This window comes from Cotesia typhae, unplaced genomic scaffold (assembly GCF_013202065.1).
Source record: "Cotesia typhae breed Kobodo isofemale line unplaced genomic scaffold, CoteBio_Ctyphae contig_123, whole genome shotgun sequence".
Taxonomy (NCBI): Eukaryota; Metazoa; Arthropoda; class Insecta; order Hymenoptera; family Braconidae; genus Cotesia; species Cotesia typhae.
The window spans coordinates 622216-648505 of NW_027423715.1; the positions used below are offsets into that span (position 1 = coordinate 622216).

At 28.2% G+C, this 26290-nt stretch overlaps 2 protein-coding genes across 3 annotated transcripts; one reads left to right on the forward strand and one right to left on the reverse strand.

Annotated features, from left to right (window-relative positions):
* The first annotated feature begins 2990 nt into the window (after nucleotides 1-2990).
* On the forward strand, nucleotides 2991-13757 carry LOC141534772 (growth arrest-specific protein 1). Of its 2 annotated transcripts, none has more exons than XM_074254345.1 (5): nucleotides 2991-3223; nucleotides 10952-11235; nucleotides 11310-11521; nucleotides 12510-12787; nucleotides 13220-13757. In XM_074254345.1, exons 2-5 carry the CDS (start codon nucleotides 10960-10962, stop codon nucleotides 13318-13320), a joined length of 867 nt encoding a protein of 288 aa, XP_074110446.1. In that variant the 5' UTR covers nucleotides 2991-3223; nucleotides 10952-10959; the 3' UTR covers nucleotides 13321-13757. The 2 variants fall into 2 exon arrangements, with proteins under 2 accessions (XP_074110446.1, XP_074110454.1); XM_074254353.1 differs by having other exon boundaries at nucleotides 13236-13757.
* An 8184-nt stretch (nucleotides 13758-21941) lies between these two features.
* On the reverse strand, nucleotides 21942-25544 carry Morgue (modifier of rpr and grim, ubiquitously expressed). The gene is made up of 4 exons (XM_074255391.1): nucleotides 25145-25544; nucleotides 24945-25070; nucleotides 23389-24242; nucleotides 21942-22422 (listed from the first exon to the last, which is right to left on the reverse strand). Exons 1-4 carry the CDS (start codon nucleotides 25286-25288, stop codon nucleotides 22134-22136), a joined length of 1413 nt encoding a protein of 470 aa, XP_074111492.1. The 5' UTR covers nucleotides 25289-25544; the 3' UTR covers nucleotides 21942-22133.
* Between the last annotated feature and the right edge of the window lie 746 nt (nucleotides 25545-26290).

Sequence of the window (26290 nt, forward strand, 5' to 3'; positions counted from 1 at the left end):
ACAAGTTTTGAGCCGAAAAAACCCAAACTTAACATGTGGCCCTTCCTGGAATTTTCATTTCCATTTTCCAGAGCTAGTGAAATTGAAGGGGCGGAAAATCTTCAAATCTTTGTCCTTTTCCTTTTTTTTTTTTTTTTTTCGAAATAAATAAAAGTACAAAATACGGAGAAGAAATGCATAAAAAAATTTCTTTTACTCAAATTTTTATTTTTTTTTTTTAATTTTAATTTTTATTTTTATTGCTAGAATAAAAAATTTATTAAATTTATCTATTGGAGTATTTGCACTATATGTTATTTATTTATTGCTCAAAATTTTTTTGATTCTTCAATATAATTTTTTAAAATAAGTACATTTAAATCCTGAATTCTTCTGAAATTTTTTTTTCACCACAGATATAATCACTCACTGAGTATAATCTGGCATGATATACAGTATCATCTTGTTCTTCTCGTGTAGATAATATTATTTCTGAGCCCAGAAAAAAATTTTATATTAAGTCAACTTTATTTATTAATTTGTTAAAAAAAATTTTTTTAACTTTTAAAATAAATATTTTTAATTTAAGACTAAAATTTTCTTAATTTAAAAATTTTAATGATAAAATTTTATCTGAAAAAAACTAATCTTTTAACCATTAAAATAAATTTTTTTATTTCCAAATCTAAAATGAAGACAATAAATTTATCGAATGGCGTATTAAAAGGAGCGTTATCGCGATGTATCGTTCATGGGTGGCTGATCGTAGATGTCATCGGATCAGAGTAATATAAATCATACAGGCATGGAAATAAAAAGATCAATCGGAGGATAACTCTATCCCTTGTAATCTAATACCTGTTATTGTAATATATAAGATAATTTTGCGATCACTTAGACACGTTTGTCGGTCTAACGATACAAGACCAACCAGATATGGAGAAAAATGAAATGAATGATATGAGTCACGGACTGAAAATTGTGTGGGAGGTTTTTAGATACGCGTGCTAAAGAGGAGAGTCTAAATGCTAAATAGATAGACGCCGTCGACTGATTGGCATGCTCCCACACGGTTTATTCTTGGTGCCTGTGCTGTGCTGGCGCATCAACTTTACGTTGTTCGTGTCAAGAATATTTTGAATGAGACGCTAGTACTATACTGAGCTATGTATGTAAGCAATGTTTATTGCCGGAGGATGTATGTAACAGTGATGGAGGATAAATAAAAATAAAAAAAAATTCAAGGGGATACGTGACGATTCGTTAGCTCAGCTTGACGTCTTGTAAGTTTAACAATGCAAATAAACGCCGGTAATTAGAATTCGTAGCGAAGCTTAATCGGTTGTCTAGTCGGAAAGAGTATCTTTTTTATTCTTTACACATTTTTTTTTTAATTTTCAAAACAAAAGTATCAAAAATATTCATTGAAAAAAAGTTTACTTTATTTTAGAAAATTAATTAGAAAAATTTTAAAAAATAAAATATTCTGGGGTCAAGCAAATTTTTTTGTTGAAGAAAGAAAATAATTATTGTCTTAAATATTCTTTTTAGTCGAGAATTTTTTTTTTCCTATACTTATTGTAATCTGGATTATACTAGCTACTATCTAAAAAATTTTTTCACTCAGTATAATATCATTCTCACCAATAGTCAATTTACAATGATAAATATTTAAGCTGCATTCGAAAATGCTCTATTTCTAGATACATAATTAAGAAATGACCTTGTGTCTCGTGAACTATTGACATTTTGAAAGATATAAGCTCATCCCGATGTTATACTCATCAAGACCTTTCATTTAAGTACCCACATCAATTTTTCATATATTTATATATATTACATATATGTATATATGGAAAATATATCAAAATGCCATGTGGGTACTCAAATGAAAGCTTTCGATGAATGTAACATCGGGATGAGCTTATATCTTCAAAAACATCAATAGTTAAACAAGTACAGCACAATTTAACAAAATTTATTATTTAATAAAGCAAAATTTTATTTATTTATAATTCACAAGCCACAGCTGTCATATAGTCTTCTTTAAAATGAATGATAAATTTGACTTAAAAAAAAAATTTTCCTTCACTAAAATTTTAGTCTTAAATCAAAGCCTTTATTGCGAACAAATAATTTTTTTTTATGCTTAAAAATCATCCCTTAATTTTCTTAAAAGAGAATTTATTGTTCAAAATTTTAAAAAATTTTGGACTTACACCAAAAAAACTATTTTTAATTAAAACAAAAAAAAATTTATTTCAATCCATCAAATTTTCCACTCGAAAAATAATCCCCTAATTATATCACGCCCAAAACATCTCCTTGAATAGCAACCCACACTCAACTTATCAAAGCTCTCGACACATTAAAATGAATTAAAAAAAAAAAGCAATAATTATGCGTATAAATAAAGTAAACAAACCAATGGTGTTTATTCATTGAGGATTGAGAGCCACGGTGATACCAAATGAACAAGAGAAGGAAGAGCCACCATCTCTACTCAGTGAGTCTCTTTTCACCTTATTTTATTTTATTTTATTTCTTCTCCGAAAGAAAAGGAAGCTAAGTATAAGCAAAAGGCGCGCAAATACAAAGGGGCCTTATATATAGTATAAATACAAGTAACCCAAGTTGGGCCTCACTCACCTCGTCTTCTTATTCTATTCGTCGGGAAGAATAGCGCAGTGTAGGTGTACCTACACCGTACAACTTGCAACTTACAGGTATATGTATATATATATATATATATATATATATATATATATATATATATATATATATATATATATATATATATATATATATATATATATATACAAACTACAGGTAGTATAGTATATAGTACATAGGGCCGAGTTAAGTATAAACGCAGTATAGTGTTGTTGGGGCCTGGTGGATGGTGGATGGTATCTCAATCAGCCGGGCCGCAGGTTGGGCTACCCTGGACCCCTGCGGTCGCGGTGGTGGGGGCAGAGAGGCCTTCGCCCGAAGGAGCCGTCACAACTCAATCTAGTTCCTCGGAGGCTGCGAAACCGAGCGTGTGTCTGTGCTTAATTTTCTCATTTCTTTCCGATCTTTGCCGCTTATTTTTGTTGTTTATTTCTTCCCTTAAGTTCCTGTACAACGAGAATAAGAATATTTATTAAATTTTTAAATTTCCCGCGAAAATACGTGTGAAGAAGTGAAGTTACAAGGAATTGATTGTGAATCATGTGATTTGAAACTTGAGGATCAAAAAGCGGTAAGATTTTTTTTTTCGCTTAGATTTTTGTTTATTTATTTATTTATTGCTAAAGTTTGTTATTAAGTATCTCTAAAGTAACCGATCAGTCAACGTCACTTATTAAAGGCTTTACTGACTTGTATTCGAGCTCCGAGCATTTAGCTGTCTGGCATCGATCAACAACCCTTCATCTCTGTTATTTATTGACATGCACATTTATGAGCTTTAGTATATGTACAATTTTTTTGGAGAAATATTCAGGAACCGATTTATGAGATTTACTTTGGAGCTAAGGGGAAGGTTTTTATCAAAATTATAGCCATGATTTTTATTCGGAGAAATTTTTTTTTTAATTTATAGAAAGGTAGAAAAATTCTTCGCAGGATTTTTTTTTTTTATTACGAAATTTTTAAATTAATATGATTGTAATTTAACAAAATTTTTTTACTAGTTAGTTCAGTAATTTTATTATTTAAATACAATAAAATAAAAAAATACTCCAAAAAATTTTTTAATTATTGAAACAAAAAATTCACTTTGATTTAAATAAATTTTTTTACTTTTTAAATTAAATTTAATTATTAAAAATTCATCGTAAAAACTTATTGACGTATTCTTCAATATTTTTCATAAAAAAATCTCTAATATATTTTTTAAATTAAATATAAAATTCTATAAAGAAGATTTATGAATTTTTTTCTAATCGAGCTGTCTACAAGTCATCACAACTTAATAAATAATGATATAATAATAATAAAAATATTCTAGTAAATATATTAAATATTTTTTTCAATTAAAATAAATTTTATTATTGTTAAAAAAAATTTATTAAATTTTTTTTTTATTGAGAAAATTATCAATAATTTTTTAAATTAAAAAAAAATTAATAAAGAAGAAGATAATTTTTTTTACCAATAATAAATTAACTTAAAAAATTTATCAAGCTGTCTGCAGTCGATTTTTTATCCTGAAACAATAAATAATAAATAATAAATATCGTGGTAGATTAAAAAATGAGCCTTACATTTCATCGAAAATGGCGCAATGCATAAGAGCGATATATCATCTTCGATGTATGATGTATGTATATTAACGTGAATAAATGAAGTAAGAAGAATGAGAAGATGATTTGGATGGAGAGAAAAGAGGCGACTATAATATAATACCGATATCTATATGTACGTTCTGATACTTATACTTATATCTGGGACTTGGGCTTGTTAGCGTAGACTACGATACCACGCTGTGGATTTATGTGTTTCTTCACTAATGAACTCGTGGCACCGAAAGGACATCGGTGGACCTCGTGACCAGGGATATATGTTGTACCTCGAATAATCAGGCTGTCTGTTGGTTAGGTTACTGTCTCCGGGTTTCCCCTTACTCTTCAGTTCGACGGATAAAAATATACATGTCATAGTATTTCTTCATATGTGTCTGCATGTACATTGTACAATCCACACACACACATATAAGTATATAGACTGCTTTGAATAATCAACGCGGGAAAAATTTAAGTTTATGTAGCAGTAAAAGTTTTTATCGTGACCGGCGAGTGCAGTCTTGCATTAACAGATCACGTTCGCTGAGTTAGCACGCTTAGACCCGGAAGTAATTGATTTTGATCTATGAGTTCAGATTTTTACCAGTCGTTTTTTTTTTTTAAGAAAGTTGGTCATTTTTTTTTAGAAATCTATATAAAATTTTTGAAAATTTCATCTGAATGCTTATTAAGTGAACTTTAATTTGCATACCTAAACATCAGTTTAAAAAATTGTAATTCTTCAAAATTTTTTAGGGTAACATTTGGTCTACAGATTTCTGTCCTTGCGAGGAATTTGTTTTATTATTTCTTTGAAATATGCAGGCCTTAATATCAGCTGCTGTGCATAAAAAGACCAAATGTTACTGCGGGAGGCATCAGTCTCTTTTGAGATAATATATGGGTATTTTTCAGTCCTGACCGATTTTGTCTTTTGTAAGGCAAAAGATTCAGAAGAAAAAGTTTATTTGAAATTTTAGGAAGAACTGGAGTTTTCGTGAATTATAAAATCAAATTTTGGAGGGAAACTTTGTTAAAGTATTTTTTTTTTAAAGAAAAAATTTTTGTTTAAAAATTTGATTAAATATTTTTGAAACATTGGCGGGAAATTTAAAATTCGATTAAATATTTTTGAAACATTGGCGGGAAATTTAAAAATGTTTAAAAATTTTCGAGTTTATTTTAATTTTAATAGAAAAATATTCTAATAAATTTTAAAGAAAATTTTTTCTTTAATTTTGACGTGAAAGAAATTAATTAAAAAAAAAAAAAATACTTTTACTCCAAAAAAATTTTTTAATCTTTCTTAAAATTTAAATAATCCAAGTAAATTTTTTTTTCTGTTTAGTAAAAAGGACAAAAAACACTTTTTACCTGTAAAAAATCTAAAACAGTGAACAGTAAAACTGTCTACCGAATTATCCGTCAAAACGTCAAAAAAATTTTCAGCTTCCACACAATCAAACACTAGATATAATACACGATCGAATAAAAAGATAAAAGCAAACTTTTTCCATGTGAATGCACAGACGATTGTAAAGTCAACCCGAATTCTACCTTGAAATAATTAAAAATAAAAGTGAATCGACTGAAAAAAGGGTTAAATATATATCTATATACATAAATATAAGACTAGAAGGGATAAAAGATTTGTTGGATAAAAAAAGGCAAACCTTATACTATTATACAGCGTGCCACCTGCTCTTCTTAACTTCTTGCTCTTATTTTTCTTAAACTCAAAAGCAAGGGCCACTTATCCCAGCAACAGCAGCCTCCTTGTTCCACATCTTCATCTCTTCATACTTATAAATATATATACATATATACACACAATAAAGTATCTCTGTTTTTAAAATCTCCGTATCGAGATACTGGCCAACATAAATGTAAATATAAATATATAAATATCTTTGCGCTTATATCTGGTAAATGTCTTACTTACGGTCAATTGCCCAGCGCTGCTACCGATTAATTATCCAGATTATCGCTGTACCATTATATATTATCCATTATACATATGCATACACATATGTTTAATGCCTGTATACATGCCCTCCACTTCATATCAACCAATGTTGAAGAGTTAAGTAGATTCTCAGCAGGAGAGACTGCGGTCGATCTAAACAGACGACAATTCAAACAGTCGCTGTAAAAAATACTTTTTTTTTACTTTAATTTTTTTTTAGTATTTGTAACTTTTTAAAACTAATTTTGTTATTTAATTTATTTTAATCATACATTGTAAATAAAATTATCAGATCATAATTAATTTGAGACTTGAATTTTTTACAAAAATAAATTTATAAAATTTATTACTAAAATATTTTGAATTTAAAAATTTATATTAAACTGGGAATAAGATAAAAATTAAAATTAAATTTTTAATCAGTATATTAATAATTTAATCAAAGGCATGTTTAAATATAAAATTGATATCAGTCAAAGAAAACTTATACAAATAAAATTATATATCATATGTCTATCCAGGACACAAAATTTTTCTTATTCTCTTAATAATATAGATTGCGAAATAAAAATTTAAAGATGAAATTGATAAATTATTACATTTCAAATTCTAAAATTAACAACATATAAAGTTCACACTTTTAATATCATTATGATAAAAATTAATTACTAAAAAAATTTCCTACTTAATTATAAAAAAATATATTTTCAACGAATTAATTATCAAGCCATTGTTTAAAAATAAAAATTCTTAATTTAAGAAGTTTTGTCAAATCAAAAGTTCTTAAAAAAAATTTTCTCAATTCAACTTAATTTTTTTTTTTTTGTGTAAAAAAAAATCATAGCAAATTCTAGTACACTCCAGTAATAGTACAAGCAGAAGGTACTTTCTCGACGAGGATGAATGAATGAGTTGTTTGTTTAACCGTCATCACTCACTTGAGGACACACTTGTTAATCTTGATCGGTATTTGTTTAGTTATTTAAAAAGGAATAGAATCTTTCTTCTATCTCTAGCAGAAGAATTCTGCTACCGGGTTTATCTCGGGATGAGTCGCCGGAGGGTTCAGCTACATTGTGTAAATATTGGTCCTGCGTGTAGCAAAGAAGCCAAAGTAAATCCGGGAGAAATTATCTGCTCAAACTCGAATAAATATGTATGTATATTCTTCTGAGTTGGTCTCATGTGTGCTGTGTATATTTACCATACGGTATTATATTATGAGCAGTGGTAGTCGCGGCACGAGTGGGTACCGATGGGCTGATTGGATGGCAAACAAATCGTTTAATGCCGTCTTGCTCCTCCATATTACATCCACACTCCAATATGTGGATAATATTTATCCTTCCTTTTTTCTCTTTTTCTCTTTCTCTCTTGTACTATAGTCTTCTTTATACTTACACACTTATACTTATACTAACTAATATTAACGTATAGTATCTCATTTGATTCCTCTTGTTTGGCTTTCCGGTTTCGTGATGCCCACTTTGCTGATGGCGTGCCAGCACGCGCCTGTCTGCTTGCCTGGCTCCAAGCCCGAAACCAACAACCAACTCGAGAATCTTCCAAACAACCCGATATTGATTTAGATTCAGATATTGGTCTGTCATACATTCATAAAAACTGATAGCTATTTTATTGCACGCCTCATAAGCCAAGCAGCCTTGCTCGGCTTATTTCGATTTCTTGAACTAAAATTGTTTCTACTTATTTTATATCGCACTTCTAGAACAATATTTACACATATCACGTTACTAATGTCAAAAGGGCGTGTAAAAAAAAATTATTTTCACTCCAACTTACCTAAAAATGTTGATAACACTTAAATCTGTAAGAAAAGTGAATAAAAAAAATTTTTTTTGGCTCTAAGACAAAAAATTCTAAAGCCAAAAAGGCGCATAATTTTTTTTTCTAATCATATTTATTTATTAGCCTTAGAAAAAAAAAAGTTATAACACTGGTAAAAATAATGACTCTTATATGCAAAATAAATAATTCTAAATTTATAAACAAATAATTAACTAATCAATTGTTGGGCTTAATAATCTTATAGAGGATGCAAAAACGAATTGATTGGTATATAACAATCATTAGAAATAAATTTATTGACACTTAATTTGAAGCACGAAAACGCGAATATCTAAAATGAGAAATTCTTAATTTCCAAAAAAAAAAATGAAGAGAATATGTATTTAATTAAAGAAGAAATTAAAAAATCAATTTAACTAGACACTGATCCGATGCTGTCTCCATTATCATTATCTCTTGCTTCTGAAAGTAAAAAATAATAATTATATATTGTTTGTAAATCTAAACTTTGAAAAAATAATTTAATCTGATATGATTTTTTAATTTATACAATTAAACATTATTCATTACATTTTATCAGTGAAGAAATGATTATTGAGTCAATAGAAATAAAAATTTTGCAATTGAGTTTAATACATTTTTCTTCAAATAGTATGTTACTATTATTTTGGTTTTTTTTTTTTTTTTTTTTTTTTTTTTTTTTTTATTTAATTCAAATTCATTTTCTTTTTAAATAAAATCAAGAAGAAATAAATTTATTAAGTTAATTTCATTAAAGTAAACTTTAATTTACAACATGAAGATGATAATGACAGATTGTTCGAAGCGAGAGGCTGATGATGTGATCATCTACTGGTTTTAGCCATCACTGTATTATTTAAAAATAAAAACCGAAGCGCTCTGTAAGATAACTGTGTAATTGGAGAACCGAGCTACTGGGTAAAAATTATTAAGAGCCGCTTGACTGCTGGTGTTTTATTTGCCCGTACCTCTTTCTTAAATCTGATGATCTTCTTCATATACAGGATAGGGGTCCGTACCTCGTACTCATCCTCATCCTCAGCATCTTTTGAATTTTATACTCACATTTTACTTTGCTGGTTTGTGGGATAGGGTGAATCTTGGGCTCGAGCACTTTGTAGTGGAGCATGTTACACAGTAGTCGAGACCAGATTGCGTGGATCGCACAAAAAAGTTTAAATTTTCTTCATCTCAGCTCATCTTTATATTACGTGGTATGGCATCTTTAAGACAGATGGTTGCTGTGCTTTTTTTTTTTTATCACTAACTTCTCAATTATTTTAAGATTAGTTCCATCCTTTGAAATTTTTTTAATATTTTATTATTATTATTTTAAAAATTCATAAATTTTTTTAAGCATAATTTATTTTGGTCAAAATATTGAAGTTATAAAAAAATGCACGCCTCATTTTTTAAGGAAAAAATAAATTGCGTAATTGATTAAAAAAAAAAAAACTAAGTAATTTCTTACAGAGTATTTTTTATTATTTTTTTCTTGTCACACAGAAAAAAAAATTTACATGAATCAAGTAAATAATTTTGAAGAATTTCATCTTCTTGATTTGAGTAAAAAAATTTTTTAAACGAAGAAATTTTAATTGGTTTAAATAAATTTTACTTGATTCAAGAATTTTTCGTCTTGGTCCAAGACAATTAATTTTTTTTTTTTGTAGAAAATTAAATTTTCCATAAAAAAAATCCTTATAAATTATTTTATATCTTTGATCTTTTAAAAAAAATAACTGATTAAAATAAAAAATAAAAATTATTATTGTTATTTAATTTTTTTTATATTTAATATCAGTAGTCAAAAATTTTGAATAAATTAGATATCAAAAATAAGGCAAGTAGCAATTTATATAAAATTATTATATGAAATAAAATTGATGATAAAGATAATGATAATGATGATGATGATGAAGATGATGATGGTGGCTGCGGTTGTACGCAATTTACTAGCACGTGCTTATTTATGATCAACTTAGTACGGTCGATTGAACGGCAACACGATTGACCACATGGTTGTTCGGTGACTGGTATATGCTGTATATTTGATCTTCTGACGTATCAAAGAACATACCTCAAGACATTTAATCCATTCATCAACGGATAGGAGCTATCGTAATATTAATATATAATATATAATATATATATTATATCGTGGTCGCTTTCATTAATAAGACTTTTGCGAACCCGTATGTTTCGTTACATTAGTTTACAGATACACTTTGCTTTTGTTACTGATTAGTTATAAGTTATAACACATATGGGTTGTGTGTATTACTTTAGCTTGTTTATTTGTTTGTAATTCTGATTAATGATTAATGACACTCCCATTGACATAATATACAACGCGATTCGCCGAACTCATTGAAATTTAAATACTATGTTTACAATAATGTTATGATGTTGTAACGTTGTCCTATTGCAAGGTCGTGGTGATTGATATTTTATAATCAAAGAATTTTATTTGTTTAAGTTTTTTTTGACTGATATCAATTTTATGTTTAAATATGCCTTTGATTAAATTATTAATATACTGATAAAAAAATTAATTTTTGATTTAGTTAATAAATGACCTCTTATCTTGTGAACTATTGACATTTTTAAATATATAAGCTCACCCCGATGTTACACTCATCAAGAGCTTTCATTTGAGTACCCACATCAATTTTTCATATATTTATATATATTATATATATGTATATATGAAAAATATATGAAAATGCATGTGGGTACTCAAATGAAAGCTCTTGATGAGTGTAACATCGGGGTGAGCTTATATTTTAAAAAATATCAATAGTTAAAACATTACAATGCAAGTTAATAAAACTCATTGTACAATAAAGCAAAATTTTATTTATTTACAGTTCACAATAAAATAATAATCCTTAAAATATTTTTCCAGAAAGAAGAATGAATTCCGCAACGCATTGGGTGTGTATAGTAGCCGTGCTGGGGTTCACTGCAAAAACAGATGCATCGATAGCAAACGATACTCATAGAGTAATATCTTGCGATGAAGCTAAATTGAAGTGTGGATACAGAAAAGGATGTGGCGGTGCTTTGCAGCGGTATTTAACGAGCTGCGCTGGTATTTATCAAGACGAAGAAGACAGGAATTGTCCTGAGCAATGTCAGCTAGACCTTATTTCGCTCACCAGCACGGACGAGGGTAAAGACCTCATGAATGTACGTATTTTATTTATTTTTTCATAATTCATTTTAAATAACCAAATTTCTAACAAATATTTGTTGACTTTCAGTGTCGATGTACCAAAGATGATTTTATGTGTATAGACTCCAAGCAAAGAGTTGAGGTCTGCAGGGAATCAATTAATAGATTAATGAATAATACAAGACTTAGTTGTAAAATAGCCACTGGCATTTGTAATGCCGATACACTTTGTTTTACTGCACTGCAATATTACCACAAACATTGTAAGCATATGTTTAATGGAAGAAGATGTACGCATCGGTAAGTTCATTTTTTGGCTTATATATTTGTTTATATTTTTTTAAATTAAAGAACATCGATCGACATTATCTTCACGAAGAATGTACGGAAAAAATTACATTATACAATATTAATTATTTACATTGCAATTTTTACAGATTTTTTAGTAATTACATTGTAAAATTTAATTATTATATTTAAAGTTTTGAAAATTAACAAAATTTTTAAAAATTTCATTTTGAATTGTAATTTTTTTAGTCTTAAATTTAAGCGACACATTTCTATTTATAATGTAATTTTTTCCGTATACACGGAAAGAACAAGATGACACTGGATATGGTCCCAGATTATACTCAGTGATATCTGTGGTGAAAAAATTTTTTAGATAGTAGCTAGTATAATCTAAATTATATTGGGTAATATCTGGATTATACTTATTGTAATCTATATTATACTCATTATAATCTGGATTATACTAATTGTAATCTGGATTATACTCATTGTAATCTGGATTATACTAGCTACTATCTGAAATTTTTTTTCTCTCAGCATAATCTGGGATGATATCCAGTGCCATCTTGTTCTTTCCGTGTAAATGATTTTTTTTTACATTTAAAAATCTTTTTTTTAAATATTCATTAATTTTCTTTAATTATTTAAAAATAATTCAAAATCGTTTATAAATGTTAAAATTTTGATAATTTTAATTGATTTATTTTTTTTAATAAATAAATTAAATTAAAAAAAAATTTTTTTTAATTTATTAATATTCATCGATTTATTATTTTTTTATTTACATACTATTTTTTAAATTGATAATAAATTATTCATATATTCTTCACTAATAAAACAATTTTAATAATTCTTATCAATTAAACATTTAATTACATGTTTAAATAATTATAAAATAAAAAATTCAGTTCCATAAAAATTAATTATAAAAAAAAAGTACTAAAGAAGAACTAATAAAAGTTTGGTAGTAAAAACTAAAATAAATGTATTATTCCAGGTGTAGAAATTCGTTGAATATCCTCCTGAGACAGGATAAAGCTGCGAGTTTAAAAACGTGTGTGTGTGACGGCCGTGAGGATTACGATTGCCGTGGCGTACATCGTAATATGCACATACTGTGTTTTAACAAAACAGAAGAAGAATACTCACAAATACTGCTAGAGCAATATCCAGACACGTATACTAACGAAGTCGGAGGAGACGTTAATTCCGGCGAGTCGATTTACTTTAGAGCAACTTACATTATTCTAATTGCTCTTTTAATCCTCTTAAAAGGTAAATATCATAAAAATTTGTATTTTATACTTTTACACACATAAAAAATTCTTTTGAATAAAATTAAAAAATTTTCGAGTTACTTTTGCAAGTAAATTTAATTTATTAAAAAAAAAAAATTAAATAAACACGTGACACTGAAGACAAAGTTTGTCAGACATTGCTAAGAACTAAGACACTGCTTTCATAAGTTTAAAAATAAATTCTCCGTTAGATCCTCTCTCTCTCTCTCTCTCTCTCTCTTTCTTCGTCCCTTTATTTTTTTAAGCGTTTTTCTGATCTCAAAATGTCTTTACACCATTATGGACAAAAATAAACCCGACTCGCTTTGTCTGCATGATCTTTACCCTAAAATTAATTAATAAAAAAATTTTTTATAAAATTATCATTATCAGAAAAACAAACATACTAATTAAAATAAAAAAATCAAAGTTTACTTCTGTTACAGACTGATGATTCACTGCAATGATAAGAAAGCAAAGAAGAAAAAAAATACAAACAGTATTCAGTACGTGAATGACCAAAGATCCTAAATATTTTTAAAAATCCGTGGATATATTGTGGGCCGTAAGCTGTAACAGACCGGAAAATAAATAATATAAAAAAATTTTAATGAAGGAAAATAAAAAAAAAAAAAACTGATTTTTTTTAAGCTAAATCTATTTTGGACGACGATCAAATTTATATCTATAAAAGTAGGAGTAAGGTTTTAAATAAATTGAAATTATTATTTTATTTTGCGATTAGCTGACTTGGATTATAAAGAAGAAACATATATAATCCGATAATAGAGTTATTATAGAGAAAATTGTTGGATTTAAGACACTATTTTAGATTGCGGGAAGAAATAAAGATTTTAAATAGCATGTTCATTCTGTAAATTAAGTGTATGATAGTATAGCCATCAATTAATATTTGTTTTTATTTATAATATATTAATATGAATGTGTAACGCGTTTAAGGGGGTGTAAATAAACGGGTTTATTATTATTAATAATAAATTATCAATAATAAATGATTAATTTTGAAATTATTGTTGTAAATAATTTATTATTATTATTATCTATATTATTAAGAGATTAAAGAAAATTTTCTGACCAGTGTATTTATAGTTAAATTTGGTATCTTAAAAAATGTCAATAATTAATAAATGACCTCGTATCTTGTGAAATATTGATATTTTTAAATATATAAGCTAATCCCGAAGTTACACTTATCAAAAGCTTTCATTTGAGTACCCACATCAATTTTTCATATATTTATATATATTATATATATGTATATATGAAAAATATATGAAAATGCATGTGGGTACTCAAATGAATGCTCTTGATGAGTGTAACATCGGGATGAGCTTATATTTTAAAAAATATCAATAATTAAGAAATGACCTCGTATCTTGTGAATTATTGACATTTTTAAAGATATGAGCTCATCCTGACATTTCATTCATCAAGACCTTTCATTTGAGTACCCACATCAATTTTTCATATATATATGTATACATCAATTGAGGTGAGATGATGGTTAATTAAAAAATATTTCCATATTAAATTAATATTTAATTTGCTAATAATTTAATATTTAATAATATATTTATACTCTCGGCTGATCTATTTCTCACGATGGGTTTTGGAACGATTAAAATTTTAAATACAAATCCGTAAAAATTAGACGAGAATTCGCATCTGAGTGTGTGTTTGCCGACCCGATGCATAATCACCTGGCTGTTTGTAGGTTTATTTAATTTAAAATTAACAATAATACATAACATATATGTATATGCTTTTAGGGATAAAGTATGCATTAAGTATTATATATAAATATTTATAAAATAAGATAAAGTCTGGGTAATAGTGGCGTTGGCGGCGTCCAATGAATATCTCCACGCTTGCACGCGGATATCGTGAGCAACGATCAATTCCGGAGCACTTTCATTTCTCTCTTACTGTTCTCTGACACAATCCTGTCCGTGGTAATATAAGCATATGCTGGAGTAATTCAACTATGCCCCGATTCTGCACCGGTAAAGTTACTTATTGTTGCTATACTGTTGAACGAAATAAAAAAAAGTCCTAGTCAAAATAAGAAAAACATTTGAAAGAATTAAAATTCAAATTCACTGTCTATAAAAATTTCTATTTGCTCTGAGTAGATATTTTTATATGAATTTTTTTATGATTGGAAAAAATATAAAAATTGTCAGCAGCTGATTTTTCAAATTCGACAGATTAGTAATTAAAGATTTGTTATGAATAGCAAGTACTGAAGATTAAAGAGTAATGCAATACAAGTGTGGTAAAGAGAGTTTGGTTCTTATTCAGCAGTTATATTACTGGATTATGGATGGTGTACACAGTGGCATGATACTGTTACACTTTCCTCGATAAACTGACGACAAGCCGTGGCTCATCTCCTAAAACGGCATATATGTAATGCAATGCAATGGAATATAATGATAATATAACAAGACGTCGAGCAATTTGAGTACTCTCATTTTCAATAACTACACAAGTTAATATAATACAACATAAGGCTTCTTGCTTCTTGGTTTATTTTAATTTCCGATATTATTTTATTTTCTTGGGATTATAATGAAGACAAGAGCTACGGTTCGCGTAACTTTAACTGACCGTAATGATCTTTAGATCCATGACATTATTCATTTTTTTATTTATCATTTTTATGTTTATTGACGTTTACATGCCTCGGTTACATACTTTGTGCTTTCGCGTTAGAAAATTTACAATTTTCATCCAATTTAGTCTACAACTTGATTAATATTATTATTGTTGGTGTTATTACTATCATTAACTTGATATAGAGAGTTTTTGTTTTTGAACATTGAATGTTTTTAGAAAATTTTGAAATTTTTTTTTTGCTTTAGAATTTTCTATATATTAAGAATTCAATGATTAAGACAATTATGAAACAACGTATAAGCCCCGTCTTATTAAAAAAAAATATAACAATAATAATAATGAGCATTCGTCTAATTAATTAAATAAAATAATTCAAGAGTCGTAAAATCTATTGTTAAAATTTTTAATTTCATTGTTAGAATGAAATTAGGAGGATTCTCGGATCAAAAGACGCCTAAATAAATAAATGGATAATGAAAAAGAATATTAGTGAATAAAAAATTTAATTATTTAGTGATAACGACGTGACAATCTAATCTTGCAGCGCTTTCACGAGTACACAGAAAAAAAAATTTATTTGAATCAAGTAAATAATTTTGAAGAATTTAATTTTCTTGATTTGAGTAGAAAAATTCTTAAACTAAGAATTTTTTCTTGGTTTAAATAAATCTTACTTAGGTCAAGAATTTTTTGCCTTGATTCAAGACAATGAAACTCTTTAAAATAATTTTCTTCGTTCAGAAATTTTCTCTTGATTCAAGTTAATATTTTTTTTCAGTGCAGCACAATTCTTGCTGTTAATTTTGTGTTAAATTTACACAAAAAAAGTGTTAAATTTTTTTTAACGCAATTACGCAAATTTTTTTCCTGTGTAAATTACACTTTAGACTCTGATTGCTATCGCTACTCCTATTTCTATTATTTGATTCAATTATACCTATTTTACATTTGCTTAGATTAGAGTTAACTTTAATTTAACAGGAGATGCGTCAAATAAAAATAGTAAAGAAGGTGGATGACAATGATGAGGACGTTGTTTGTTGTGAAGAGTGCTCATCGCTCTATACAACTTTTTCTATTGAGCATCAGCTGTTATTGTGGACCAACTATACGGATGCAACACACAACGTGGTTTCTTGTGACCACACACGTCGGCCCACAAACGTCGTCTCTTTCTCTCTTATTTTCTTACTCTCGTCTGTAGGCTATCCGTAATATTACTACATAACATTCACGATTATATATATAACTATAACTGAGTAAGTATGTGTACATAATCTCTGTAGATTGTGTTAATACATCAATAATTTTTGATGATATGATATGAGCATCCATTTCTTCTCTCTCAAATTTATCAATTTCTTCACTATTGTATCTTGAAGTCAATTCTTCAAAAATTGAATTTTTACATTGAACTTAAGGATAACAAAATCTTCTTAAATATTTTTTAAAAATTTCAGCGCCGTTTTTCTTCAATACAAATTTTCTTTCCTTTAAAAAATTTTTCTAAATTTTGTTTTTCCTTCTTCTTGTCTTCTTTTCTTCCCAACCCCCAGAGTTAAGTGTCGAATTTTCTCTTTTTAGGATAAGAAGTTTGACCGACCTTTCTCAAAATTATCAGACGTTTAATTTCGTATTCGGGTGGAGGACGAAGACTGGGAACCGACGACCTTGTTCATTATTTCGTTTTCACAAAGCATGACGAATTAAATGGCCGAAAACTTGTCCATAGACCGTCAAGGTTGTTCCGGTTAGCAGTAAAAAATCCTATCCCATTAAAAACGGAAACGTAGTTTTTATTTTATTTTATCTTTTGGCATATTTGCATTGTATTAAAGATCTATTCTTCATCTGGATGTTATTGTAGGATAAGAACACTATCCAGAGGTCAAGATTTGGAATATAGAAATAAATACAGGTATATTTACATTGTAATTTAAATTACTGTCTTATCTAATAATGAAAAAATAACAATTAATTACAGGATTGTACTATATTAATTAAAATTTATTTTTTTTTTTGAAAAGATGAAAAATTATTATTTAATTATTTTTTATTCAAGTATCAACAAACAAAATTATAAATTAAAATTAATTATAAGATAACCTTTCATTTTTTTGAATTTATTATTTTAGATTAAAGAAGAAAGAAAAATATTATTTAATTACATATTTTTTTTTTTAATTATCAAAAAGTAAAATAATTAATTAAAATTTATTTTTTTGTGAACAAAGAAGAAATAAAAATATATTTTTTTCCTAAATATCAAAACGTAAAATGATTAATTAAAACTACCAATTTTGCTTCATTAAATAATGGATTTTGTTAAATTGCACTGTATTTTTTTAAGTATTGACATTTTTTAAGATTTAAACTCATCCCGATGTTACACTCACCAAGAGCTTTCATTTGAATACCCACATGAATTTTTATATATTTTTCATATGTACAAATATATAATATATATAAATATATGAAAAATTAATGTGGGTACTCAAATAAAAGCTCTTGATGAGTGTAACATCGGGATGAGCTTATATCTCTAAAAATGTCAATAGTTCACGAGATACAAAGTCATTTTTTAATTATGTATTAAGAGATAGAGAATTTTTGAATGCAGCGTAAATACTTATCATCGTAAATTGGCTATTGGTGAAAATGATATGAAACTATGAAAAGACACAACTACAGGTCAAGACTTTTCCAAAGATACCAAATTTAACCATAAAAACCCGTTTTATCATATAAATACACTGGCTACAAAATTTTATTCATTTAATTTTAGTGTAAAGAAGAAATATTAAAATTAATTTTAGTGTAAAGAAGAAATAAAATAATTCTTAAAAATATTTTCTGATAATTCAAAAAATATTTTTAATCTAAATTAGCTCTTAAATTATCCGGTCTACAATCTAGACCAACCACCGAGAGAAAGTTAGAAAATGAACAGTTGTACAACTTTTCTTCTTTCCATCTATTTACAACTTATTTAAATCTCAATCCTGGTGACATCGGAAGAACTCATCACATGATAGGAGCATAAAAGAGATCTAGTAGAGTTTTTAGCTTAGTTTAGTTGAGCAAGAGCTTGGAGATCCATAATATTAGCTGGAGCTGGAGCAGATGAAGCTGAAGCTTATGCCAGCTCGTGGATATGGAGTAGAACTCAATATCTGGCGGCCTTATATACGTTGTACGTTATACACAAGAGAAAAGTAGATGTAGAAGAATATCTGGCTCTGCTCCGGTAGTCTTCTGAAGAAGAGGGAGCGAGGTGTGGCTAGCAACCAGCGCCAGAGCGAGAGAGCTGCGGGAAGAAGAAGGGAGAAGGGCTGTGCTCTGATCGAGGAAGAGAGAGCAAGTGGTGTTGGCCACACACGTAGCAGAAGAAGACGAGACTCCAGTGGTCCAAGAGAGAAGAAAGAGCTGAGGATGCTGGCTGGTGGATGGTGGTCGGTGGATGCTGTCTCCACCGGGACTGAGCAGGGCGGAGATGCAAGAGGCAAGGAGACGAGGAAAGGAAGGACCCGCAGGCTCCGTGCCGTGGACCACCCACCTTGCCTCGGAGGCTCTCTGCTCAGCCTTTAGCCAAGTTCTCTCTACTCACCAACTTCTGCCGTCCACCATTCAAAACTCGACGTCTCTCCTGCTATATACCTTCTGCTCTCTGTACCTCTTAGTGTCTCTGTACCTACACTGGGCTCTTCTCTCCAGTCTAATCGTCTCTCTGGAGGTTTAGTTAACGTTATTTTTCCGATAATTACTCCTCCTAAAATTCTGGTTTATTTATTTCTACTTTTAAGATTTAAAAACTAAAAAAAAATTAATTTGAATCAAGAGAAAAATTCTTAAACCAAGAAAATAATTTTGAAGAGTTTCATTGCTTGGATCAAGACGGAAAATTCTTTAATCAAGTAAAATTTACTTGAACCAAGAAAAATTTATTAGTTTCAGAATTTTTTTACTCAAATCAAGAACATGAAATTCTTCAAAATTATTTAATTAATTCAAGTAAATTTTTTTTTCTGTGAACTAATGACAGGGTCACTTAATAAATCATTACACAGAAAAAAAAATTCTTGGCTCGAGAAAATTTTTTTTTTATATTTTTGAAATGTCAATAAACATCATATAAAAAAATTTATGGTAAAAATGTTTTTTTTATCGTAGTTTGAAAAATGTCTAAAATTTAAGCTTCTAGACCAAAATATTCCCTTAAAGAAGAAATTTTAATTAATTATTTTTATTGAAAGAATTTTTTTTATTTATTTGACTACTATTTATTAAACTAAAATTTGAATATATATTTACAATATCGTAGATTTAAAAAAAATAATTGGACAAAGAAGACTATAATGTAATATTTTATATTATTATTCAGTCTTCAGGTTCTAAAAAATTAATAAATCTATTAAAAAATTAAAAAAAAAACATTAAGTAAACAATCAAATATTTATTTTAAATAGTAAAAAAAATATTTTACAATTGAAGTAACAATTAGGTACCCAGTTGTTTTCAATGTAAAGTCATTTTGCTCTAATGAAAATTTTTTCTTCAGTATATTTATGTATTATGTAGATTAAGGTAGTTAAAACTACAGTACTGAGTCGATTAAATGTATGGATTACAATGGTTGAATTTACATAAATAATTAAACTACGTTGTGCATTATTAATAAATTTGTCAAGGTAAAAAGACGATAATAATACTGCTTTTATTTAATACCCATAGCTAATTAAAATGTCCTTTTGTTATGGTAGGCTCGGAGAATTACGGAAGTAAAGAAGACTGGGTCAAATACAAACGAGAATAGCTTCTATGGTTATTAAAATTTTATAGTAGTAAACAAAATCTAAACAAATAATGGAAATTGTTTAGTTTTAAGGTCTACAATAAAAAAAAAATTTTTTTTTTTAACAATTTTATATATTTACATTTTTTTTAAACTCATTAAAATAATAAACAAAAAGAAATTTCGAAAAATGTCAATTCAATAAATAAAAATAAAAAAAATTTTTTTTTATAAATTTTCATGATATGACCAACTCGAAAAATATTCAGAATTTTCATATTAAACTCTAGACGGAAAGAACAAGATGACACTGGTTATCATCCCAGATTATACTCAGTGATATCTGTGGTGAAAAAATTTTTTTTTAGATAGTAGCTAGTATAATCCAGATTATACTAGGTGATATCTGGATTATACTTATTGTAATCCAGATTATACTCATTATAATCCAGATTATATTGCGTGATATTTAGATTATACTCATTATAATCTGAATTATACTCATTATAATCTGGATTATACTAACTACTATCTGAAATTTTTTTTCACTCAGTACAATCTAGGATGATACCCAGTGTAATCTTACCGTGTAGATACATATTTTTGAATATATAAACTTAGATTTAATAAAAAAAAAAAATTTTTTTTTTTAATTCCACAGTAACTATCTTACTTAAAAAAAAAAAAAATTATTTTCCTTAATTAAAATTATTAACAAAACAAAACTAAAGACTTTGATAATTAAGTCATTAAAATAAACATGTCAGTAAAATATTCGCATAAATTCAAATTTTTACTAACTGTAATTACAATATAATTTTATCTTTATAGTCACAATAATAAAAATCATTTTATCGGCAATTATACCCTAGAAAGTTTCAGTAACCCTAGTTCAATACACGAAGATACATATTAAAAAAAAAGTACAGTAATATATACACGGCAATAAAAAAAGTAAATTATTTTCTGCAGCTGAACAATTGGTAATAATGACGCGGCAACAGAGAGCTCACGTTAAAACGTTTTATAGTTCATAAATAAGCGGTTTGGTGGACGAAGTACACAGGATGACGGGTAAGGCAAGCGTAATTACGGGGCTGTTTGCCGACGGGTAAAGCCAACCGGCTACGGTTTAAACTCTCTTACTCCGTTAATCTTTATTTGATGATCAATGAATACTCAGTCCTGTTGCTTGCTCCGTATTTTATCTTTATTTGTAATTTTGTCGCTGGTAATTTTGTCAGTTGTTTATATTATGTTTGCTCTTTGGATAGTGAGCAACAACAAAGACCGCAGATAAGTCATACAGGAAGTTTTATACCAGGTGCAGCCCTCAACTGGTGATGATCTACGATCTGTTTGTATCTGAGCTTCCATCAGGTGTTATTTGACAATTTTAATTTTTGATATCAAGTATGTACCTTGTAGAGCAGTACACAACAGGCGGCAAAAAAATTACCGGTACGCTGAACTAGAATAGAACCAATGATTCTGTCACTTTAGGTATAATAGATGTAATAAGGATCTGCGGCCACCGGGAAACCGGAAACTCTCTTTAAAGTTTACTCTTAATGACCGCATAGCCATAGCCATAGCTATAGACCTCCCAGCCTGTACAGCAGCAGTATCCATCACGTCTCTTCCTCTAAAAACTCTCATTCAAAATTTATTTAATCGATAGTAATTTAGAGTAATTACCTAAAATCAATACAGCTTCATATCACTTGTTTTTTAATTCATCTACGTATATTATGTGTAATAAGTATTTAATTTGTAATGTATAATATCTGATTACAGTAATTTAAATAGTCAATGATTCTCGTAAAAATATATAATTCTATTTAAAGATAATAATATGCAATTAAAATTAAAAGGTAAGTAATAAATGGTTCAAATAATAAATAATCAGTTATTAATGAGGCGTTACCACATCATGCATAGCGTATTTCCAAGTCCAGGCTCTCGCTACCTCTTCAAATCTCTCACGGTCATTAGTATACATATCACCGAGCTCCGGCTCCATGCAAACCTGACAGTAAGGATCTGTGAGCAAGCTCTGGACGCTTATCAACACTTTAGATATCGTAAGAGCTAAAGACCAGTTGTGTTGAATTGAGTCGATACCGACGTCCCCGTGCCTTGATACGTTCGGGTGGAGAATCTTTGTGAGGAATCTCACTACCGGTGGACACATTGGATAACTAAAATAAATACACATAATTATTTATTTCGTTTTAAAATTATCCGTATTATTAAGAGAATAAACACATTTTCTCAAGATATAAGCTCATTCCGATGTTGCACTCATCAAGAGCTTTCATTTGAGTACCCACATCAATTTTTTATATATTTATATATATATGTATATATGGAAAATATATCAATATGCATGTGGGTACTCAAATAAAAGCTTTTGATGATACTTAAATTAGTAGACACATGACAATTTTTTTTATTGAAAAATCAATTTGGTTTCAAAAATTATTAAAAAATTCAATTTATTATTTTTTTGATCTTCTAAAAATGGAATTTTTTAAAAAATTTTTCTTGCTATAATTTATTTGTTAAAAAAATTTAATAAATTATCAAATGTCTTTTAATTTCAATATCATTATTTTTTTTTTTTTTTTCAATAAGTTGATTTTTTAATAAATTTTTTTCTAATTGGTGATTTTATTTGACCCTTTGAACCCCTAATGGCTATGTAAAAGTATTACTTGGCAAATTAGCAAATCAGCAACTAAATGGCGTTGAGTATATGCAATTGTTTAATTGTTATAATAATTATTATTTTTTTTTCTTTTTATTTTCATTAATTGCTATTATTTTCTTGGGTTAAAATTGCTAACACATTAATAGTCTTTTCATTTAACAATTTAACTATTGAATGACTGTACTAGCTAAAAGTCATCTTGTTATACATAATAAAATTTTTATGAACTAACCATTGTAATATATTTACCGTATTAATGGCCCGAGCTGTTGGTATTGTTTATTTAAATAAAATAAATAAACAATAATTAAATAAAAATTGTCAAATGTCTATTAATTTTTTTAAATCATAATTTTCAGGCTTCTAAAAATGTATCGGTTTGAATTTTTAAAAATAATTTAAAAATTAAATAATAAATAAATAAATTAATTAATTAATTAATTAATAAAATTACCTGTAAGGCACCTGGAGATACAAATAAAACAACCCGCCTTCATAAGGACTGCCAATAGGCCCAGTAATAGTAGCCTGCCAATGACAGCTCATGGCATCTAGAGGAGTAGCCTCGATACCTTCTGGTGGGTCGATTCTCAAACTTTTCAACTCCATGCGGAGTCTGTTTCTTCTCCAGGAGTTTTCCTCCATAGTAGCGGGCTTCGAACGCAGACACATCTGAGCCAGACAAGTTCTGCAGGGCATTGACGAGGCCAACCGGTCGTAGACTTTGTACCAGTTTTCAACATGTCCAATGGCCTTGTAAAGAGGCCAGCGGTGTTTTACATGTTGTTGCCATTGCTGAGGAGGAACGTGGGTCAACAGCAGTCCATTCCATCGACGGCAGACATTGGCAGCTGACCAGAGACTCACGTCATCCAGGTGAGAGAAAACTGCAAGAAGCACTTCTGGAGGAAGTCGCTCCACTAGGCCTGGCTCGTTTATCGGCTCGTGTTCATGGTGTCGGTGGTTGCTCAGCACTTCTACTCGCTCTGCAAGAGTTCGAGGTTTTATTGCGTCGATTATGTTGTGCAGAGACAACGCTGAGAGGTCCAGAGAGTTCGGATCGTTCGAGGTCGAAGCGTCTTCTGAGCGGTACAATTTTATCGCCTCGAAAACACGGTTTGAAGGTCCGGGACCGTGCAAGTGGTTGAAGATCTCTGGGTCTATTGAAACCTTCAGAAGAGGTTTTTCTTGGTTGTCAGAACTTGAGTGAGCTTCAGAGCGCGCACGTTGGGGCTGACTTACACGACGCTCAGGGTTGTAATATAAATCTGTTGGCTCATCGTTGCCGGAATCTTCGTCGTCGGTTTTCTGAAATTATTTTTTGATTTTATTAGAATTAACATTTTTTAATTATTATGATTAGAAAATTTAGACATTGGATAATTATTTAGAATTTTATAATAAATAAATTTTAGCAATAATAAAATTATAAAAAAAAATTTCACATGTAGAAATTGTATCAAAATATAAGTGCAATTTTTTGTAATTAATTTTTTTTTTTATAAAATTCAAATAAAATAGAATATCTTGTAATTTATGACACTAGACATTTTTTTTTAATTTTTAATTAATTAATTAATTTATTTATTAATTTGTTTATTTTAGGTCGCTTGAAACAGCATGGTCTTTCAATTTATTAAAATTTCTACAAGTCTATTTTTTTAATAATTTTTTTTTTTTTGCTATAATTTATTTGTTAAAGAAAATTAAAAAAATTATGAAGTGACAGCTAAATTTAATGTCATAATTAGCTGTCACTTGACAAATTTTTAATTATATTTAACAATTAAATTAATTCTAAAAAAATTATTTAAAAAAAATTGCATTTTTAATTTTTTTTTAAATTTCTAAACGTCAATTTTTTTTTCTTATTTTTTTGCCTTAATTTATTTGTTAGTAAAAGTTCTAAAAATGATTAGATGCTAAATTAATTTTCATAGTCATAATTTGTTAAGCCTTGTAGTTTTAATATTTAAAATTAATAATTAATATTGCAAAATAAAAAAATACCTCACTGAATACTGGAACTGGTCGAATTCCAATTTCATCGGGAAACAAGAATGCGTGACAAGTAGCACAAACAGGTTCTTCGAAGCTCGGTCCATAGTACCCGTTGCAGATGTAACAAGCCAAAGTCTAAATAAATAATTAACTCCAATAAGTACTATAAACATAATTTAAATTAAAAAAAAATTACAATTGACACTTACAGAAAACTGAAACTCAGGACAGTTAATTTCCACCGGGTCCAGCAGCTCGTCATCATTTGGGTACAAACAGCAGTCCAATTTTTCCGGTTTTTCATGATTGTCAAAACCTCGGGTGTCTTCAATGTTGTCACCTGCCATCATCATCTTAATTAATAGGAACGTAAATGTAATTAAATAAAATTAACGTCCGTCAATTCATCCCACGAGTTGTCTACGTGAGTTTAACGCTGAATTCTTCACATTGGCATTGACGTGTGATGGCTATTGTATGCTAATTGCTTGATGCAATGTTAATTTTATGATAAATGACACTTTTAATACAAGTACACAGGTATATTAATAATATTTATCACCATAAACAATATGACATATTATGACTTGGAGAAAAGACTCCAAAATCCGGAGTGGCTATTGACACGATCTGACATGGTGTTAAATCCCTAGAAATCACTAAAAGAATGACTAAACTTGTGACGTCGCCCGTTACTTTAAAAAATGACAATCGAAACACGGAGTTTCAGCACCAACAATATTTATGAAAATTTGTTTATATATAGTAGTTTGATAATTTTAAAATTTTTTGTAACAAATAAATTATGATTGATATTTAATTTAGCTGTCACTTCAATGAAAATTAAATTAGCCGACAATTAAAAATTTTTAGAATTTTTTTTTATTGAAAAAATAATCGCAAAAAAATTTTTTAATAAATAATTTTTTAATAAAATTAATAAAATTGACAGCTGTCAGCTGACTACAGCATCATTATCACTTTAATTCTTAAAAAAAATTGATGACATTCAATTTAGCTGTCACTTGACTACTTTTTAATTTTATTTAACAAAAAAATTTTTCTAAAAAAATTATTAATAAAAAATTGGATTTTTAATTTTTTTAAATTTCTACATGTCAACTTTTTTTTCTATTTTTTTTTTTGCCATCATTTATTTGTTAAAAAAATTCTTAAGATTATTAAATACCTGCTAAATAAATTTTTATTAATAAAAAAAAATCAAAAATTTTTAGACGTCTGCTAACTTCAATTTCATAATAAACGAAACTTTGAAATATTGAAATAAAAAAAATACATCAGCTGTCATTTTTTTATTTTTTAGAGCATGCTCTGTTTTATCGCAAGTAGCCAGA

What these genes read in the sequence shown, in the direction of transcription:
- LOC141534772 (XM_074254345.1), top strand. Translation starts at nt 10,960, where the DNA reads ATGAATTCCGCAACGCATTGGGTGTGTATAGTAGCCGTGCTGGGGTTC. An exon ending in AGGGTAAAGACCTCATGAAT is followed by an intron (nt 11,236 to 11,309) that starts GTACGTATTTTA and finishes GTTGACTTTCAG; the next exon opens with TGTCGATGTACCAAAGATGA. An exon ending in GGAAGAAGATGTACGCATCG is followed by an intron (nt 11,522 to 12,509) that starts GTAAGTTCATTT and finishes GTATTATTCCAG; the next exon opens with GTGTAGAAATTCGTTGAATA.
- Morgue (XM_074255391.1), bottom strand. Translation starts at nt 25,288, where the DNA reads ATGATGATGGCAGGTGACAACATTGAAGACACCCGAGGTTTTGACAAT. An exon ending in GTCCTGAGTTTCAGTTTTCT is followed by an intron (nt 25,071 to 25,144) that starts GTAAGTGTCAAT and finishes TTATTTATTTAG; the next exon opens with ACTTTGGCTTGTTACATCTG. An exon ending in TATCTCCAGGTGCCTTACAG is followed by an intron (nt 22,423 to 23,388) that starts GTAATTTTATTA and finishes TATTTATTTTAG; the next exon opens with TTATCCAATGTGTCCACCGG.